This window comes from Pongo pygmaeus, chromosome 13, assembly GCF_028885625.2.
Source record: "Pongo pygmaeus isolate AG05252 chromosome 13, NHGRI_mPonPyg2-v2.0_pri, whole genome shotgun sequence".
NCBI lineage: Eukaryota > Metazoa > Chordata > Mammalia > Primates > Hominidae > Pongo > Pongo pygmaeus.
In genome coordinates this window covers 128,405,267-128,426,857 of record NC_072386.2, presented here as the reverse complement: position 1 = coordinate 128,426,857, position 21,591 = coordinate 128,405,267, and the positions used below count along the sequence as shown (strand labels likewise).

At 47.1% G+C, this 21,591-nt stretch overlaps 1 protein-coding gene across 12 annotated transcripts in view; it reads right to left on the bottom strand.

Moving 5' to 3' along the window:
- The window catches only part of EHMT1 (euchromatic histone lysine methyltransferase 1), a 225,808-nt gene that overhangs the window by 186,076 nt on the left and 18,141 nt on the right, over positions 1-21,591 (bottom strand). For 6 of the 12 annotated variants that reach the window (XM_054501960.2, XM_054501953.2, XM_063650114.1 and 3 more), the window contains exon 1: positions 5,287-6,983. The exons of the other annotated variants lie outside the window; for them this stretch is intronic. In XM_054501960.2, the coding sequence (XP_054357935.2) occupies positions 5,287-5,418 (132 nt within the window). In that variant the 5' untranslated portion in view covers positions 5,419-6,983. Of the gene's footprint in view, positions 1-5,286; positions 6,984-21,591 lie in introns of those variants that run through there. 12 annotated transcript variants of the gene reach the window in all.

The window sequence follows — 21,591 nt, the reverse complement described above, 5'->3', positions numbered from 1 at the left end:
AAGTGAAATCACCAGGCACAGAAAGACAAACTTCACATGCTCTCATTTATTTGTGGGAGCTAAAAATTAAAATGACTGAACTGATGGAGATGATAGAGTAGAAGGACGTCTAGGGGCTATCACTTGTAGAAGCAGTATTAAACAAAAAAAAAAGAGTAGAAGGATGGTTTCCAGAGGCTGGGAAGGGTAGTGGAGTGGAGGTGGGGAGTGGGAGTAGAAATGGTTAACGGGCACAAAAAATAGAGTAAGAACTAGTATTTGATAGCACAACAAAGTGACTAGAGTCAACAATGATTTATTGTACATCTTAAAATAACTAAAAGAGTAGAACTGCATGGTCTGTAAAACAGGATCAATGCTTGAGGTGATGGACACCCCAATTACGCTGGTGTGATTGTTATGCACTGTATGCTTGTATCAAAACATCTCATGTACTCCATAAATAAATACACCTACTATGTACCCACAAAAATTGAAAATAAAAAATTAAAAAAAAAAAAAAGCAGCCAGGTGCACTGGCTCCCACCTACAATCCCAGCACCCTGGGAGGCTGACTTCCACTCAGACCACCACCCTCTCATCCTAACGACCGCGACAGCCTCTCACCTCACCTGCTGCACCCCTGCAGCCAACTCTCAACACTGCCACGATAACGACACTGTTAAAACAGAAGTCACATTCCGCCACTCCTCTGCTCAGAATCTCCCAGTGGTCCCTCTAGGAGAAGCCTATGAGACAATCACCCCTCTTCAGCTAAGCTGGCTGCCCCACGCCTCGCTCCTGCTGCTTCCTCAAGACTGCAGCCACATGCTCCCCACACCACTGCCCATGTGCCCTCCCTTGTCTACACCGGCCATGACACACAAGTTCCGTCTGTTTTGTTCACTGCTACACCCCCAAGACCATAGCATAGAGCCGGTACCTTGCACTTGCAGGATGAACAGACAAAAGTAAAAGGGTGGCCAGGCATTGTGGCTCACACCTGTAATCCCAGCACTTTGGGAGGCTGAGGCGGGCAAATCACTTAAGGCCAAGAGTTCAAGACCAGCCTGGCCAAAATGGTGAAACCCTGTCTCTACTAAAAATACAAAAATGACCCAGGCGTGATGGCACACACCTGTAATCCCAGGTACTCAGGAGGCTGAGGCAGGAGAATCATTTGAACCTGGGAGACAGAGGTTGCAGTGAGCCAAGATGGCACCATTGCACTCCAGCCTGGGGGAATAGCAAGACTCTGTCTCAAAAATAAAATTAAAATTAAAATTAAAAAAAAAAAGGAAGGGCATCCAGCTGTGGGTGAGAAGCAGGCAGAGGCCCAGCACGGCCCTTGGACACATGCCTCCTGCCTCCTGGGTGTACACATGTCCCCTGGACACATGCCCCTGCCTCCAGCCCACAGCGCAGGCCCAGCCTGGGCACAAGGCAATCAAGAAAGCGAAGCCCAGCATGAGCATTGTGCCTCTAGATAGATCTGCACAGGGCCAGGAGCCTGTGTTTATTAGGAAGACAATAGTTAACAGGAAACTTCGAAATCTAAGTGTCATCACTCTAACCCAAAATTTCCCATTTCCTTCCACTGTCTCTTCATAGCTATACATTTTTGTTTTTTGTTTTTGTTTTTGAGATGGAGTCTCGCTCTGTCGCCCAGGCTGGAGTGCAATGGTGCAAACTCAGCTCACTGCAACTTCCACCTCCCAGGTTCAAGTGATTCTCCTGCCTCAGCCTCCCGAGTAGCTGGGATTACACGCGCATGCCGCCATGCCCAGCTAATTTTTATAATTTTAGTAGAGATGAGGTCTCACCATGTTGGCCAGGCTGGTCTCTAACTCCTGACCTCAGGTGATCCGCCCACCTCGGCCTCTCAAAGTGCTGGGATTATAGGTGTGAGCCACTGCGCCCAGCCATATGTATACATTTTATATGGTTATGAGCTATATAAACAATTTTTCCCTTGAATATTCCAGCATGTCTTCATATTCTTCAGTTATCACATGAATGGCGGTGTATTTCATAAAGTAGATATATCATAAAGCATTAAAACATTTTTATATCACCGATAATCAGTGATCTTTCAGTTTATCATACTTTAAAACAGTGGTCCCCAACCTTTTCGGCACCAGGGACTCATTTCATGGAAGACGATGTTTCCACAGACAAAAGGTGAGGAGGGTAGTTCAGGAAGAAACTGTTCCACCTCAGATCTTCAGACTCTAGAGTCTCATAAGGAGCACGTGACCCAGATCACTCACATGCGCAGTTCACAACAGGGTTCTCGCTCCTATGAGAATCTAATCCCACTGCTGATCTGACAGAGGCGGAACTCAGGCAGGGATGCTCAACTCAAAGCCTGCCTGCCACTCAAGTCCTGCTGGGTGGCCCAGTATCTAATGGGCCACTGACCAGCACTCCACAGGCTGGAGGTTGGGGACCCCTGCATAAAAAACACTATTAGCATCTTCATGGAAATGATAATTATTGTGAACTCATTCATTCATTCTTCAACAGCACTGAGTGACACCTAATATATGCAACGTATTTTATTTTTCTCATTAAGGAAAACTCCATAGGTAAGATTCCTGGGTCCTTTCATGGGTAACAACAGTTCTGGTCTGCTGGACAGTAAGGAGGTCTCTTTTAAGCAGCCTCTACCAGTGAGGTTGCCAGTGTAGTGCTTGAAAATAGTTAACGGCCAGGCGCAGTGGCTCACGCCTATAATCCCAGCACTTTGGGAGGCTGAGGCGGGCAGACCACCTGAGGTCAGGAGTTCGAGACCAGCCTGGCCAAAAATGGTGAAATGCCGTCTCTACTAAAAATAAAAAAATACAAAAATTAGCCAAGCGTAGTGGCGTACACCTGTAGTCCCAGCTACTTGGGAGGCTGAGGCAGGAGACTCTCTTGAACCTGAGAGGAGGAAGTTGCAGTGAGCTGAGATCATGCCATTGCACTCCAGCCTGGGTGGCAAGAGCAAGACTCCATCTCGAGAAAAAAAAAAAAAAAAGAAAGGAAAAAACAGTTAACCACCTGGTACCTTCCTGCTGCAGTCCCTGAATACCAAGGTCCTTGACACCACCTCTGCTGTCCACGCTGGCCTGTCTAAGCCATAAGCATCAGCATCCCAGCTTGGCTGCACCCCACCATCTGGCCCAAACTCTGACCACCCTGTGGGCTCAGAACCATGTGCACTGTTCACTTCCCTGTTCAGCTCTAACGTGCTTCTCCTGGTGTCTATCCAGATAATGCCACATTCTGGGGCATGGCAGGCCCAGCCTTTACTCAAGCCTTCAGGCATGTACTGCCTTCCCAGCCACCCTCTCCAGTCTGGCCCACCTCACTGGGCCCCAGCTGGCTTCTGTGCAGAAACTAACAGAATGACCTAAAATTCATATGGAAACCTAAGAGACCCAGAACAGCCAAAACAATCTGGAAAAAGAAGAACGAACTTGGAGGACTCAGACCTCTCCATTTCAAAACTTACAACAAAGGTAAAGTCATCAAGACACAGTGGTACTGGCCTAAGGAACAACATCTGATCAATGGAAGAGAACTGAAAGTTCAGAAACAGACTCACATATTTATGGTCAATTAATTTTTCTTCCTCTTTTTTTTGGGGGGGGCGGGTTAGGGGTGGGGGATGGGGTCTCGCTCTGTCACCCAGGCTGGAGTGCAGTGGTGTAAACTCAGCTCACGGCAACCTCCATCTCCCACATCCAAGTGATTCTTCTGCCTCAGCCTCTTGAATAGCTGGGACTACAGGCACCCACCACGACATCAGGCTAATTTTTGTATTTTTAGTAGAGATGGGGTTTCGCCACATTGGCCAAGCTGGTCTCGCACTCCTGACCTCAGCCTCCCAAAGTGCTGGGATGACAGGCGTGAGCCACCGCGCCCGGAGTGCCGGGATGACAGGCGTGAGCCACCGCGCCCAGGGTGCCGGGATGACAGGCGTGGGCCACCGCGCCCGGGGTGCCGGGATGACAGGCGTGGGCCACCGCGCCCGGGGTGCCGGGATGACAGGCGTGGGCCACCGCGCCCGGGGTGCCGGGATGACAGGCGTGGGCCACCGCGCCCGGGGTGCCGGGATGACAGGCGTGGGCCACCGCGCCCGGGGTGCCGGGATGACAGGCGTGGGCCACCGCGCCCGGGGTGCCGGGATGACAGGCGTGGGCCACCGCGCCCGGGGTGCTGGGATGACAGGCGTGGGCCACCGCGCCCGGCCTATGGCCAATTAATTTTTCAGTGAAGCCATGAAGACCACTCAAGAAAAGGAGAATCTTCTCAGCAAATAGTGCTAGGACCACGGGAGAGCCACATGCGAAAGTGTGAAGATGGACCCCTGCTTCGTACCACATACAAAAAGCACAGGGAAGTGTTGCTCAGCAATGGGGATACCTTCTGAGAAATGCACCAAGAAGGAGAAGTTCCAGTACTGGCATTGTCTGACTTGTTGAAAATCACTTTGCTTATTTTATGCACCAGTAAAAACGAGAAAATCGGCCAGCGGCAGTGGCTCACGCCTGTAATCCCAGCACTTTGGGAGGCCGAGGCAGGCGGATCAAGGTTGGGAGTTCAAGACCAGCCTGGGCAACATGGAGAAACCCCACCTCCACTAAAAATACAAAATTAACTGGGCACGGTGGCACATGCCTGTCATCCCAGCACTTTGGGAGGCCGAGGCAGGCAGATCAAGGTCGGGAGTAAGAGACCAGCCTGGGCAACATGGAGAAACCCCATCTCTACTAAAAATACAAAATTAACTGGGCACGGTGGCACATGCCTGTCATCTCAGCAACTTGGGAGGCTGAGGCAGGAGAATCGCTTGAACCTGGGAGGCAGAGGTTGCAGTGAGCTGAGATCACACCACTGCACTCCAGCCTGGGCGACAAGAGCAAAACTCTGTCTCAAAAAAAAAAAAAAGAGAGAGAGAGAGAAAATCAAGCCCTTAGTCTTCCCGTATGCCAAGCACTGTCTTAGGTGCTTTATGCAACCATACGTCACTTAACTATGAGGATATCTTCTGGGAAATTCAACGTGAAGCAACTTCACTGTTCTGTGAACATCACAGACTGTATCACACAAACCTAGATACCTACTACACACCGAGGCTACGGGGTAGAGCCTATTGCTCCTGGGCTACAAACCTATGCAGCATGTTACTGTGTTGAATACTGCAGGCGACAGGAATATAATGGTAAGTATTTGCATATATAAATATATCTAAGCATAGAAAAGGTACAATAAAAATACAGTATAAAAAATAAAAAAGGGACACCTGTATGGGACACTTACCATGAATGGAGCTTGCAGGGCTGGAACTGGAAGTTGCTCTGGGTGAGTGAGTAGTGAATGAATGTGAAGGCCTAGGACATTACTATACACTACTGTAGGCTTTATAAACACTGTACACATAGGCCACACCATCTAAGGCCAGGCACGGTGACTCCCGCCTGTAATCCCAGCACTTTGGGAGGCCAAGGCGGATGGATCACCTGAGGTCAGGAGTTTAAGACCAGCCTGGCCAACATGGTGAAACCTTGTCTCTACTAAAAATACAGAAAAGTTAGCCAGGTGTGGTGGCAGGTGTCTGTAATCCCAGCTACTCAGGAGGCTGAGGCAGGAAAATCGCTTGAAGCTGGGAGGCGGAGGTTGCAGTGAGCCGAGATTGCACCACTGCACTCCAGCCTGGGGAACAAGAGCAAAACTCCATCTCAAAAAAAAAAATTTTAACTTCTTACACTTTTTTGTTAAAAACTAAGATACACTAGCCAGGCGCGGTGGCTCACGCCTGTAATCCCAACACTCTGGGAGGCCAAGGTGAGTGGATCACCTGAGATCAGGAGTTCAAGACCAGCCTAGCCAACACGGCAAAACCCCACCTCTACTAAAAATAAAAAAATTAGCTGGGCGTGGTGGTGCACACCTGTAATCCCAGCTACTCAGGAGCTGAGGCAGGAGAATTGCTCCAACCCAGGAGGCAGAGGTTGCAGTGAGCCAAGATCACGCCACTGCACTCCAGCCTGGGCAACAGAGTGAGACTCCGTCTCAAAAAATAAAAATAAAAATAAATAAAACTAAGACACACTGGCCAAGCACTGTGGCTCACGCCTGTAATCCCAGCCCTTTGGGAGGCCAAGGCAGGAGGATGACTTCAGCCTGGCTTGGGCAACATAGGAAGACCTCATCTCTACAAAAAAAAAAAAAATTAACTAAAACACAAACACACACATTAACCGAGGCCCACACAGAGTCAGAATCACCCGTATCATTGTCTTCCACCTCCACTTCTTGTCCCCTAGAAGATCTTCAGAGGCACTAACATGCATGGAGCTGTCATCTCCTATGGTAATAGTGTCTTCTAGACGCCTCCTGAAGGGCCTGCCTGAGACTGTTTTACAGTTAACTTTTTTTTAAATAAGTACGAGTACACTCTACAATAAAGGTAAAAAAGTATAGTACAGAAGAGTAATGACATACACCAGTAACATAGGAGTTTATTATCATTATCAAGCATTAGGTACTGCACATAACTGTATGTGCTAAACTTTTATACAACTGATAGCAGAGTAGGTTTGTTTACCTGAGCAGGACACATAACGCCTATTGCTAGAGTTTTAGGATGTCCTGGGCAACAGGAATTTTAGGGTATCCTGGGCAACAGGAACTCTTCGGCTCCACTACAATCTTTTTTTTTTCTCTTCTTGAGACGGCGTCTCGCTGTCACTCAGGCTGGAGTGCAGTGACACAATCTCGGCTCACTGCAACTTCCACTTCCCAGGTTCAAGCATTTCTCCTGCCTCAGCCTCCCAAGTAGCTGGGATTACAAGTATGTGCCAACAGGCCCAGCTAATTTTTTGTATTTTTATTTTTGGTAGAGTCAGAGTTTCACCATGTTAGCCAGGCTGGTCTCAAATTCCTGACCTCAAGTGATCCGCCTGCCTCGGCCTCCCTCCCACAGCGATGGGATTACAAGCGTGAGCCACCGCACCTGGCCAGCTCCATTATAATCTTACTGGACAATCATCTTATGTATTGTCCATCACCGACAGAGACATTATATGTCCTGTGACTATAATTCAAAATAGATCAAAGATCTAATTAAAAGAGCTAAAACTGTAAAACTCATAGAAGAAAACATAGGCACAAATCTTCATAACCTTGAATTTCAAAAGTGTTTCTAAAATAGGACACAAAAGACACAAGCAACAAAGAAAAAAGGGATAAATTAGACTTTATCAAAATTAAAAATGTTTGTGCTTCAAAGAATACTATCAAGAAAGTGAAAACACAACCCACAAAATGGGAAAAAATATTTACAAGTCCTATATCTGTCTGGGTGTGGTGGCTCACACCTGTAATCCCAGCACTTTGGGAGGGTTCCAGTTTTTCCATATCATGGTCAACACTGGTTATTGTTTTGTTTTGTTTTGTTTGAGACAGGGTCTCACTCTGTCACCTACCCAGGCTGGAGTGCAGTGGTGCAATCACAGCTCACCGCAGCCTCGAACTCCCAGGCTCGTGATCCTCCCACCTCAGCCTCCTGAGTAGCTGGAACCACGGGTGTGCACACATTCATATTCATATGGCAGTGGGAAGATCGCTTGAGCCCAGGAGTTCAACCAGCCTGATCAACACAGTCTGCACAAAAAATTAAAAGACAAAAAATTAGCCAGGTGTGGTGACATGTGCCTGTGGCCCTGGCTACTTGGGGGGCTGAATTGGGAGGATCACTTGGGTCCAGGAGGTCGAGGGTGCAGTGAGCTGTGATCATCCCACTGCACTCCAACATAGGCAACAGAGTGCAACTGTCTCAAAAAAAAAAAAAAAGCGGGGGGTCCTATCTCTGATAAGGGACTTACCTCTATAATATATAAAGAACATCTGTAACTCATTAATAAAAAGACAACCCAATTTAAAATGGGCAAAGGATCTAAACAGGCATTTCTACAAAGAAGATATACAAATGGCCAATAAGAACATGAAAAGACGTTCAACATCATTAGTCATCAGCAACATGCAAATCAAAACCACAATGAGATACTAGTTCACACTCCCTAGTTTGGCTATAATTTTAAAAATGAACAACAGCTGGGCAAGGTGCACCTGTAATTACACATCTGTAATCCCAGCACTTTGGGAGGCCAAGGTGAGCAGATCGCTTGAACCCAGGAGTTTGAGAATAGCCTGGGCAACATGGTGAAACCTCATTCTAAAAAAAATGTTTAAATTAGCTGGCATTGTGGCCCACACCTGTGTAATTCTAACTATTAAGGAGGCTAAGGCGGGAGGATCACTTGAGCCCGGGAGTTTGAGGCTGCAGTGAGCTGTGACTGCACCACTGCACTCCAGCCTGGGTGACAGGGTGAGACCCTGTCTCAAAAAAAATAAAAAATAACAAGTATTGGCGACGATATAAAAACTGGAACCCTCATTCACTGCTGGCAGGAATGTTAGATGGCACAGCCACCATAAAGACACAGTTCCTCAAAGGTTGTCCCACAGTGAGACCACTGTAGCTTGACATGCAATTGTAAGAAGTAACACAGAGATTCCCTGTACACTTTGCCCACTGCATGAGTCTCCTGCAGTTACCTTAACAAAGTATCATAAATTGGTTAACTTAAAACAACTGAAATTTATTTTTATCTTTTCACGGTTCTGGAGGCCAGGAGTCTGAAATCCGGCTGCTGGCAGGGTGACCCCTCTAAAGGCTCCAGGAAAGAGCACTTCCTTGCCTCTTCCAGCTCCAGTGGTGGAGGCAATCTTCTCGCTCCCTGGTTCGCAACACTTGGCTCCCACCTCTGCCTCCGCTGCCGTGGCTTCTTCCCTGAGTCTGTGTCCTCTTCTCTTATTTTATGGACACCAGTCACTAAATCTAGGGCCCACCCTAAATCTATGATGACTTCATCTCAAGATCCTTAATTAATTACATCTGCGAAGATCCTACGTCCAAATTAGGCCCCATTCTCAAGTCATGGGTGGATCTGAATTTGGGAGGACATTTTTGTTTGTTTGTTTGTTTGAGATGGAGTCTCGCTCTGTTGCCCAGGCTGGAGTGAAATGGCACGATCTCAGCTCACTGCCACCTCCGCCTCCCAGGTTCAAGCAATTCTCCTGCCTCGGCCTCCGCAGTATCTGGGATTACAGGCGCCCATCACCACGCCCAACTAATTTTTATATTTTTAGTAGAGACAGGGTTTCACCATGTTGACCAGGCTGGTCTCTTTGGCCAGGCTGGTCTCAAACTCCTGACCTCATGGTCCGCCCGCCTTGGCCTCGCAAAGTGTTGGGATTACAGGCGTGAGCCACTGCGCCCAGCCGGGAGAACACTATTTCTGAAGTCACGGGTGGATCTGAATTTGGGAGGACACTATTTCTGAAGTCACAGGGGAATGTGAATTTGGGAAGACACTACTCAACCCACTGATGCCCAGTTTCCCCAGTGATGAAGCTCAAGCACAACACGACAACCAGGATCAGTCTCTGGCTTTTTGGGTGGAAAATGGATAAGATGGTACAGCTCATAAGCAGAAAAACTAGGAAGACCAGCTAAAGGAGGAGTGCTATAATCCAAGCAGGGCACTGTGGTGGCTTGGGCCCAACAGTGATGCCATTAGAGGGAGAGTAGTCAGAGAAACGGGATGTGCTCTGAGGATGAGGCTGACGGGATCTTCTGATGAACCAGCTGAATTTGAGAGGGGAAGGCAGGACTAAGAATGATTCCTTGTTGGGATTTTTACAGACATAAAGGATAAGTTTTTACATTAACTTGGGAGAACTAACATGTTTATGATGTCCAAGAACAACAAATGTATTTCCAGAGTTAAAGTCTTCTGTTCCAAGTGCTTGAATGCCCTGGCTAGAGTGCAGTGTTGTGATCACAGTTCACTGCAACCTCGACCGCTTGATGACACTCCCGCCTCAGCCTCCCAAGTAGCTGGGACCACAGGCATGAGGCACCACGCCTACCTATTTTTTTTTTTTTTTTTGGAGAGAAGGAGTCTCTCTATGTTGCCCAGGCTGGTCTGAAACTTCTGGGCCCAAGCAGTCCTCCCGCCTCAGCCTCCCAAAGTACTGGGATTACAGGCGTGAACCACCACAACCCAGCTGGCTACTGACTTAATGTATCAATTTTATATCCAGTTCCTTTACTGAATTTCACTGTCTGTGTTTTAACATTGACTCTCTTGGGTTTTCCAGGTATAGTTCATTTCATCTAGGTGTTCAGATTTAATTGCTGAAGATTATACGATATGGTCTCTTATGATTTTGCTGTCCCAAACAGAATATTGCTTGAAGGGCTCTCACTGGCCATATTGGAATAATTTGAGTTTCAAAAGGACAAATGGTGAAAATAGATTTTAACACATTTAATAAGTACAAATTCATTACCGCAGGAGCCATTCTATAGTAATACCAAAAAAATATGAAAGGGGAAAGAAAGCTCTTCTTTGAGAAAAGTGTCAACGAACAAATGGGGAAGGAAGGGCAGAGTGGTTTCCTAGCATACAGTCAATGCAAAGAGTACGAATGCTCTAAAGAAAAAGAAAGCAGGAGGGAGCGATAGAAAAGTGTCCACAAATGCGGCCGGGCGAGGTGACTCACACCTGTAATCTCAGCACCTTGGGAGGCTGAGGTGGGTGGATTGCCTGAGCTCAGGAGATGGAGACCAGCCTGGGCAACACGGTGAAACCCCGTCTCTACTAAAAATACAACAAAATTAGCTGGGCATGGTGGCGCATGCATGTAATCCCAGCTACTCGGAAGGCTGAGACAGGAGAATCACTGGAACCTGGGAGGCGGAGGTTTCAGTAAGCCGAGATCACACCACTGCACTCCAGCCTGGGTGACAAAGCGAGACTCCATCTCAAAAAAAAAAAAAAAAAGAGTGTCCACAGATGGTACATGAGGTGGCCTCTTCCAGGTGAACAGACCTGAATGAAGAGAAGGTGTAAGCTACCGGATCACCAGGCAGGGCCTCTAGGGGGAGGAGCAGAGAGCGCAAGGCCACAGTCATCTGACAACAGCCAGGGGGCCCTGTTACCTGGAGCACAGCAAGCCAGGAAAAAGTGACCGGAAAGAAGTTCAGAGGCAGGCAAGGGCCGGGCTCTGAGCAGAGCCCAGAAGCCACAGGAAGTCTGCATGCAGAGCAGCAACGCCTGGCAAAGACTGCTGCCCCTGGGCAGAGAGCACAAGGGTCACCAAAGAGCAGGGCGAAGAAGCTGGGACCCCATCACAGCCACGGAGTGCAGAAGGTGTGTCATAAAGGTAGAGCCGACAGCGTCTCCTGGGAAATGCCGTTCTACAGATGGTGTCTAGCGCTGCGGGGTGAGAGGCAGACCAACAGAGCTGCGTTTCATGCTGGGCAGAAGGTGCCTATCAGTTTTCCATGGAGTCAACTTGGAGCCACAGCAAAGAGGTTAGCCTGGGGCACGAGGCTGGGGTCAACAGAGGACTGGATGGCTCAGGGAATAAGGACACACACAACACGATGACCAAACTGTGCCTTGGGGCACATCAATATTTAGAAGTCAGGCTTAAGAGGTGAGTCCTCCAAACAGGACTGGGAAGAAAGAGGCGGCACAAAACCAGAAGAGTGGGGTGTTCTAGAAGCCAAACGAAGACAACTAATCTCAGTTTTTTTTCTTGAATTATGATAACAAATGCTGGTGAAAGGACCAGTAAGATGAAGGCTGAGAACTAACCAATGACAATGTCTAGGTCAATGGTGACCATAACCAAAAGGGCATCTGAGGAGCGGTGGAGACCAAAGCCTGCTGCAGCGGGCTCAGCCACGTGGGGACTGGAAACAGCACAGGGAGAAGGAAACCTGAGTGACTGGAATTTAAGGTACAGAAAGGTAAGGAAGAAGCTGAACATAAATAGCCGTGTTTTCAAAAACAGTAGGAGATAATGTTAAAGCTGAAAATCAGTTAAGACATCCAACGTTAGAAGATTTGCAGCAGTAACGGGATCAAACCCAGCCTCCAATTCGGCCAGAGCTCATGACAACACACGTGCCTTGCGAGATGTGAAAACAACCGAACTGCGCCACACCTCCCCCAGGCCACCCCAGCCCACACGCACGTGGGCCTCCCCCAGGCTCCAGGGTTGGGCAGCGAAGGCTGCTTTCCACCTGCTGACTAGCTCCTCTGTCCCACAAAACGGGAGCGCTCCTCAAGGCTCCCATTCAGTCCTCTTACTTTCCAGCCCATTTTCCAGAGAATGAATCCCTCGTCCTCTCCCCTTGGTCACAGGATTCTTGCCCTAGATGGCCCGCAGCACAAACTTCAAATGTTCCTCAGGCCAGGTACCACTGTCCCATAGAAAGATAGGAAATGCCACAGACATTTTAAATTTCTAGCATCTACATTTAAAAAGCAAAAATAGGCCAGGCACAGTGGCTCATCACACCTGTAATCCCAACAACTTTGGGAGGCCGAGGCAGGCGGATCACCTGAGGCCAGGAGATCAAGACCAGCCTGGCCAACATGGAGAAATCCCATCTCTATTTAAAATACAAAAAGTTAGCTGGGTGTGGTGGTGGGCACCTGTAATCCCAGCTACACGGGAGGCTGAGACAGGAGAACTGCTTGAACCCGGGAGACAGAGGCTGCAGTGAGCTGAGATCATGCCATTGCACTCCAGCCTGGGCAACAGAGCAAGACTCTGTCTCAAAAAAAAAAAAAAGTAAAAATAGAAGTAACTAATTTTAACAAATTGCCTTTAACTCGGTATAGATCCAAAACATTATCAACATGTAACCAATATAAAATAATTAGTACCAAAAAAAGAGTGTGAACTATCCTACTAAGCCTCTGAAATCTAGTGTGCATTTCACATAGCACATCTCAGTTCAATATGGCCATGTTTCAAGGGTCTGAGGCCCACGTGGGGCTGCAGCCACCTTTCTGGAGATCACAGCCACCTCTCCACGCAGCGCTGCAAGCGCAAAAGCCAACCCTTCTCTAAGATTCCATTTGGAATCGAGTGAAAAAGACACTTGTGTATCAGTCTGCAGCAGAGATGGAAACACAGACAGCTTTCCTTTAACCACCTACACGGGGCCCTCTTCGCTGCTTCTATCACACCCTGTTTATCTTAATAGCAATTACCAAAGTGTGTAATTGTTTGTCTTTCTCAAAACTAGGACACAAGGGCTTCTGTAAGTACGAGGCAGACACCGTGTGCACCCTCACGTGGCTCCCAGTGCAGAAGCCGGCACACGAAGGCAGTAAGAACTTGTTACAAAAATCAACAAATTAAGGAACACATGAATGGATAAATGGTTCCTGTCTACCCTGAAAAGTCAGTTAATTCCAAAAATATTCACCCTGGGCCACAAAAACATATGTAAATAAATAAAGGCGCAAGCCAATTCCGGCCCTTTCTCCTTTTGTATCAGGTTACACAATCTATCAAGGCCCTGAAGTGTGCCAGGCAACATTCAGCGGGTTGGGGAACTAATAAAGCTAAATAAGCAGGCCGTGGTGGCTCACGCCTGTAATCCCAGCACTTTGGGAGGCCGAGGCAGGCGGATCATTTGAGGCCAGGAGCTCGAGAACAGCCTGGCCAACATGGCGAAACCCCGTCTCTACTAAAAATACAAAAATTAGCCGGGCGTGGTGACACCCACTTGTAATCCCAGCTTCTTGGGAGGCTGAGGCAGGAGGATCACTTGAACCTGGGAGGTGGAGACTGCAGTGAGCCGAGATCGCACTACTGCACTCCAGCCTGGGCAACAGAGGGAGACTGTCTCTTAAAAAATAATAATAATAAATAAATAAATAAATAAATAAATAAATAGAGCCCTAACCTCAAAGAGTTTACAATCTAGCAATTGAGACAACCAAAAGACCAATAATTAAAACACAAAATAAATGTTACATCAAAAGACAAGGTGCTTTGGAAACAATGACTAGATCTCAATCAGGAGCCAGCAAACTACAGACTGCCACCTGTTTCTGTACAAACTGAAAGCTAAGCATGATTTTTAGACTTTTAGATACACAACTCATAAAAAGTATGTGAACGTTTTTGGCCGGGCGTGGTGGCTCACGCCTGTAATCCCAGCACTTTGGGAGGCCGAGGCGGGTGGATCACGAGGTCAGGAGTTCGAGACCAGCCTGGCCAATACAGCGAAACCCCGTCTCTATTAAAAATACAAAAATTAGCTGGGCGTGGTGGCATGTGCCTGTAATCCTCCCAGCTGCTCGGGAGGCTGAGGAAGGAGAATTGCTTGAACCCGGGAGGCAGAGGTTGCAGTGAGCCAAAATTACGCCACTGCACTCCAGCCTGGGTAACCAAATGAGACTCCGTCTCAAAAAAAAAGTATGTGACTGTTTCAAGAGTGATATGAAACTCAAATTCCAGTTTCCAAACACTTCCAGTTTTACCAGCACACAGCCACCCCCACTTGTTTACGTATTGCCTGTGGCTGCTTTCCTGCCATAAGAAAGCTGAGCAGCTTCCCAGAGACCACATATGGGCCTCTCGGTGGGCCACAGTGCTGCTCCGCAATGCTCAGCGGGATCAGACGTGCCGAGTGCCACCTGGTCACCGTACTGCTACTGCCACTTACCAAGACAGCTCACACCCATCGTCAAAACAAGAAGGGAGGAGCGGCCCTCAAGTGCTGTCCCTTTAATCCACACTGCAACTGCAATTGTATGGCAAAGCTGTTTACCACGCAATGACACGTCGGACAGGGGTGAGAAGACAACGCACGCTGCAGATGAAGTACTCATCACAAAGTTCCCAACTCTCTGGAAGTCAGCAGTCAAGTCAAAAAAATTAAGAAGCTCAACAAATCCAAATAAGAAAAACGCAAAGAGTTCCACACCTACACACATCACCATCAGGCTGAAACCACAGACAGAGACTCTCAAAAGCAGCGATAGAGGAGCAACGTGTCATGAACCAGGGTCCTGAGAGACGAGCAACGGTTCCTCATCAGCAACCACGGAGCACAGCCAGACAATACCCTCAGAGTATCAAAAAACCTTTATACGGCTGGGCATGGTGGCTCACGCCTGTAATCCCAGCACTTTGGGAGGCCGAGGTGGGCGGATCACGAGGTCAGGAGATCCAGACCATCTTGGCTAACACGGTGAAACCCCGTCTCTACTAAAAATACAAAAAATTAGCCGGGCGTGATGGCAGGTGCCTGTAGTCCTGTAGTCCCAGCTACTCAGGAGGCTGAGACAGGAGGATGGCGTGAACCCGGGAGGCGGAGCATGCAGTGAGCCGAGATGGTGCCACTGCACTCCAGCCTGGGCGAGAGGGTGAGACTCTGTCTCAAAAAAAAAAAAAAAAAAAAAAACAAACCTTTATACACCAAACTACCTTCATAAAGGAAAAATAAAACATTCCAAGATAAAAGTAGAGAGTTCGTCACTGAAAGACCTAAGAGTCCTTCAGGATAAATGAAAGGACACTAGACAGTAACTCAAGCCCACATGAATAGAGAGCAACAAGGCCAGGCACGGTGGCTCATGCCTGTAACCCCAACACCTTGGAAGACTCAAGTAGGAGGGATCTTCTAAGACCAGGAGTTGGAGACCAGCCTGGGCAACACAGTGAGACCCCATCTCTACAAAAAAAAATTAAAAATCAGCAGGGAATAGTGGCACGCACCCATAGTCCCAACTACTTGGGAGGCTGAGGCAGGAGGATCTCTTTAGCCCAGGAGGTCAAGGCTGCAGTGCTATGATTGTGCCACTATACTCCCACCTGGGAGACAGAGCGAGACCCTGTGGGGAGGGGAGGGGAGGGGAGGGGAGGGGAGGGGAATGGAATCAAAAGCGCCAGTAAAAGCAGCTACACAGGTAAAGTATAAAAGCAGCTACAGAAGACAGTATAAATGTATTTTTTATTTATAATGTTTTTTCTCCTATATGATTTGAAAGACAATTGCGTAAAGCAGTAACTATAAATCTGCGTAGATGGGCACACAGTGTAATGTAATTTGTATGACAATAACCGTACAAGAAGGGCAAAAGAAATTAAGCTATGCCCAAATAAATATTTCACATACTATTGTAATAAAGTTAGTATTAATACAAACTACATTATCAAAAATTAATATACTAAATTTTAATCCCCAGGACAACCAAGAAAACAAATAAAAAATACAGTCAAATAAACAACAAGGGAATTAAAATGGTATACACTAGAAAATATCTAACACAAAAGAAGAAAGCAATGAGTCAGGCGTTGTGGTACGCCTGCAGTCCCAGCTACTCAGGAGGCTGAGGCGGGAGGATCCTATGAGCCCGGGAGCTCAAGGCCACAGTGCGCTATGATCATGCCTATGAATAGTCACTGCGCTCCAGCCTGGGCAACATAGTGAAACTCCATCTCCATGAAAAACAAAAACTAATTGAGGCAGAAAGTAACAAAAAAGACAGAAGACACAGAAAGCAAATACTAAATAGACAAGTATAAATCCTACCTTTCAGTAATTACATTAGATGAAATGCATTACCTGTCCCACATAAAAAGTAGAGATTGGGGGAATAGAGTAAAAAATTTGGGGCCGGGCGCGGTGGCTCACGCCTGTAATCCCAGCACTTTGGGAGGCCGAGGCGGGTGGATCACCTGAGGTCAGGAGTTCAGGACCAGCTTGGCCAACTTGATGAAACTCCGTCTCTACTAAAAATACAAAAATTAGCCGGGCGTGGTGGTGGGTGCCTGTAGTCCCAGCTACTCAGGAGGCTGACGCAGGAGAACAGCTTGGAGTTGGAGGGGATGGGGGCGGAGGTTGCCATGAGCCGAGGTCATGCCACTGCACTCCAGCCTGGGTGACAGAGCGAGACTCCATGTCAAAAAAAAAAAAAAAAAAAAATGTGATCTTAGTCCTATGAGCTTCTTCCTGATGAGCAAGGAGGCACTTGGGTCCAGACTTTCCTCGCGGAATGACCCCCAAACACCCGTCTCTGCCACTGCCTGAAAGGAAGACATGGCGCCAGCCCGACAGAGGCCAGAGGAAGAGAGGAACAGAACAAGCGGCAACCAAGCCCACGAGGAAGCACAGCACGAAACAGGCTTCAGAAACAAGCTTAGCAAGTGAGCGGCGAGCGGACTGGGAGAGCGAACACATGAAACAGGCTTAGCAAGTGAGCGGCGAGCGGACTGGCAGAGCGAACACACGAAACAAGCTTAGCAAGTGAGCGGCGAGTGGACTGGGAGAGCGAACATAGACAAATTCGGCCAACCACGTTCTTCAGGGCAGATGAGAATTGATTCCCAAAATCCCCAGTTTCTGGGTAATAACATTTGTCAGCCATCCACAAGCGTCTGCACTGCTTGGGAGGAGGATGAAGAGCATTGTTTGACCAGTGCTGAAGTGACAGAATTTGAAGATATTAAATCAGGTTACAGAATAGATTTTTATTTTGACAAAAATCCTTACTTCAAAAATAAAGCTCTCTCAAAGAATTTCATCGAATGACAGTCATGATCCATCTTCAAAGTCCACGGAAATCAAATGGAAATCTGGAAAGGAAACTCTTCAAGTCAAATGCAGAATAAAGCCAGTAGGAAGAGGCATCCTGAGGAACCAGACAGGTTCTTCACCTGGTTTAATGGCCATTCTGACGCAGGTGCAGATGAGTTAGGAGAGGTCAGCAAAGACCATACTTGGCCAAATTCATCACAATGCTCCTTGGTTCCCAATATGAATGATAAAGAAGGAGAAGACGAAGATGATGAGGAGGAGGAATTGGAAGACACTGACGAGGAAGGGGATAAGGAGAAGATAACTAATAGAACACACATGGATTAGAACCTTCCTTTTTTAAAGCTGTCTCCAGTTCCCGGGAGCAAGGTGCAGTCTTGCTTTTTCCCTCTTGTGCTCACCCAGTTCTTGAGGTCTCTTTTGTCTACATCGTGGATCTCAACTTATCTGGGGGGGAAATACCTTGAGGAGAATAAAATGTGAAAAGAATCTCTACCTCTTTCTGTTTCAAACTCATTTTATCCCTTCCTGTCTCAACAAACTTGTATGGAATCAACATCACCATGTTCTCTGGAAAAAAGAACAACTTTCTGCCCCTTTGCGCTGTTGGAAGCTAAAGGGCACCAGGCCCCTATAATGCAGAGAATTCTAGCATTTTTTCCTTCTCTGCATATTGGGCTCAGAGAAAACATGTATCTACTTGCTCTTGTTTAAAAAAAGAAAATTTCAGACCAGGCACAGGGGCGCACACCTGTAATCCCAGCACTTTGGGAGACCAAGATGGGAGGATCACTTGAGGCCAGGAGTTCAAAACCAGCCTGCGCAACATAGGAAGACCCCATCTTTACAAAACATTTACAAATTAGCTGGACATAGTGGCAGATGCCAGTGGTCCCAGCTGATCAGGAGGCCGAGGTGGGAGGATTGCTTGAGCCCAGGGTCGAGGCTACAGTGAGCTATGATCACGCCACTGCACTCCAGCCAGGGTAACAGCAAGACCAGGTCTCTAAAACACACACACACACAAAAAAACAAAAATTAAAATTAAAAGCTTTAAAAAATAAGGTTACAGGCTAGGCACGGTGGCTCACGCCCGTAATCCCAGCACTTTGGGAGGCCAAGGCGGGCGGATCACCTGAGGTCAGGAGTTGAAGAACAGCCTGGACAACATAGCGAAACCCCATCTCTACTAAAAACATAAAACTTAGCCGGGCACAGTGGCACACGCCTGTAATCCTAGCTACTCGGGAGGCAGAGGCAGGACAATCACTCGAACCCGGGAGGCAGAGGTTACAGTGAGCCAAGATCACGCCATTGCACTCCAGCCTGGGCAACAAGAGTGAGACTCCGTCTCTAAATAAACAAACAAGGTTACAGAAGGCCAGCAAAGGGTGGGTCTCAAATGTCTGGTGGGTTGAGTGGGCATTCTGATATTGCAGCTCCTCCTCTGGCTGATTAATGGGGAGGTGCAACGGACATCCTTGCAGTCTAAGGTGACACTTTAAAAATAAAATCTCTTCTATCAGGTAAGAAAAATACATATATAGGACTCAACTGCTGAATCTACAAGATCCAATCTCAGATGGAAAGGACTAAAAGAGACATCCCTTCGATTGAAGATACAAAGAGATTAAAAGGCCAGAAAAAGATATAGTATGCAAAAATAAACCATAAAAAAACTGAAGTGGCTATACTGATATCAGACAAAATAGACTTTAAAACAAAAACATTTATAGAGACAAAGAGGGACATTTCATAACGAGAGAAGGGTCAAAACAACCAGGCAGATGTAACAACTATAAACACATGCACGATAACATAGCCTCAAAACACGAGGCAAAAACCAACAGAACTGAAAGTGAAAATGTAAAGTTCGACAGCACTATAGATCTCATACCCTACTCTCGATAACTAATAGAACTAGAAAGAAAATGAGAAAGAATAAGGAAGACTTAACACTATCAACCAATTCAATCTGACATATAGGGAACATTCCACCTAATAAATTCATAATGCACATTATTTTCAAGCACTGATGAAACATTCCCCAGGACAGAATATAATACAGGATTTTTTTTAATCTAACAAATTAAACACACTGAAACTATACAAAGTATAATTCTGACCATACAGGAATTACATTAGAAATCAACAAAACAAAGAAATCTGGGAAATACCTAAATATTTAGAAATTAAATGACACACTTCTAAAGTCACAAGGGAAAATAGAAAATATTCTGAACTGAATAAAAATGAAAAGGAAGTAGCTTGTTTTTTCCTAGGACACATGTAACAACAGAAATGTATGGTCTCGAAGTTCTGAAGGCCGGAAGTCCACAACGAAGGTGTCAGTAGGCCGTGCGGTCTGTAATGGCTTTGGAGTGCCATCCCCTGCCTCGGCCAGGCTCTGGGGTCTGCTGGCCGTCCCTGACACTCCTTGGCTCATGGAAGCATCACCCCAGTCACACGCCACTTCTCCCTGTGTGTCCACATGCTGTCTTCCTTCCGTGCCTGTGAGTGTTCACAAGGCATCCTTTTTTTATGAGGACACATGAGTCATCCTGGATTAGAGGGCTACCCTACTCCACTATGATTTCATCTTAATTAATCTGCAATGACCCTATTTCCACATAAGGTCAAATTCTGAAGTACCGGGGTTTAGGACTTCAACAGGTTTTTTAGGGGAATGCAATTTATTCTGTAACATAGCTAAAAGCATTAAGAAACTAATAAAAAACTAGGCTGGGTGCAGTGGCTCATGCCTGCAATCCCAGCACTTTGGGAGGCCAAGGTGGGTGGATCATTTGAAGTCAGGAGTTTGAGACCACCTCGGCCAACGTGGTGAGACACCATCTCTACTAAAAATACAAAAATTAGCCGGGCGTGGTGGCGGGTGCCTGTAATCTCAGCTACTTGGGAGGCTGAGGTGGGTGGATCACCTGAGGTCAGGAGCGCGAGACCAGCACAGCCAACATGGTGAAACTCCGTCTCCTAAAAATACAAAAAATTAGCTGGGCATGGTAGCGCACGCCTGTATTCCCAACTATTCAGGAGGCAGAGGCAGGAGAATTGCTTGAACCCAGGAGGCGGAGCTTGCAGTGAGCCGAGATCGCACCACTGCACTCCAGCCTGGGCAAAAGGGCGAGACTCCATCTCAAAAAAAAAAAAAAAAAGTTGCTTCTCTGAAAAATTCAACATAATTCACAAAACTTTAGCTAGAATGACCAAGAAAAAGAGAAAAATGACCCCACTTACTAAAATTTATTAGCGTCAAAGGGGAACACAAGCCAACACTATGAGCAACGGCATACCGGAAACTAGATAACCTGGATGCCACGAACAAATTCTCAGAAAGACCCACAACAACAAAGATAACTCAGGAATAAACAGAAAACCTACAGACCTAGAACAAATAAGGAAATTAATAATTTTTAAAGCTTCCAACAAAGAAAAGCCAAGATCCATATGGCTTCGCAGGTGAATTCTACCAAACATTTAAAGGCGTGATAACCAGTGCTTCACAAACTCTTCCCAAAAACGGAAAAGGGAAATACACTTCCCCAACTCATTCTATGAAGCCAGTATTACCTTTGCACCAAATATACAAAGATAACACACAGAAAACGACAGGCACTTGCCTGTAGTCCCAGCTACTCAGGAGGCTGAGGTAGGAGGATCACTTGAGCTCAGGAGTTCAAGACTGCAGTGAGCCATGATGGCACCACTGCACTCCAGCAGGGCCACAGGGCAAGACCACCAATCTAAAATAAAATTAAAAAAATTTTTTTAGGCCAGGCGCAGTGGCTTACACCTGTAATCCCAGCATTTTGGGAGGCCGAGGCAGGCGGATCACCTGAGGTCAGGAATTCAAGACCAGCCTGGCCAACATGGCAAAATCCCATCTCTACTAAAAATACAAAATTAGCCTGGCATGGTGGAGCATGCCTGTAATCCCAGCTACTCGGGAGGCTGAGGCAGGAGATTCACTTGAACCCAGGAGGCGGAGTTTGTGGTGAGCCGAGATTGCACCACTGCACTCCAGCCTGGGCAACAAGAGTGAAACTCTGGGCTGGGCGCGGTGGCTCACGCCTGTAATCCCAGCACTTTGGAAGGCGAAGACAGGCAGATCACGAGGTCAG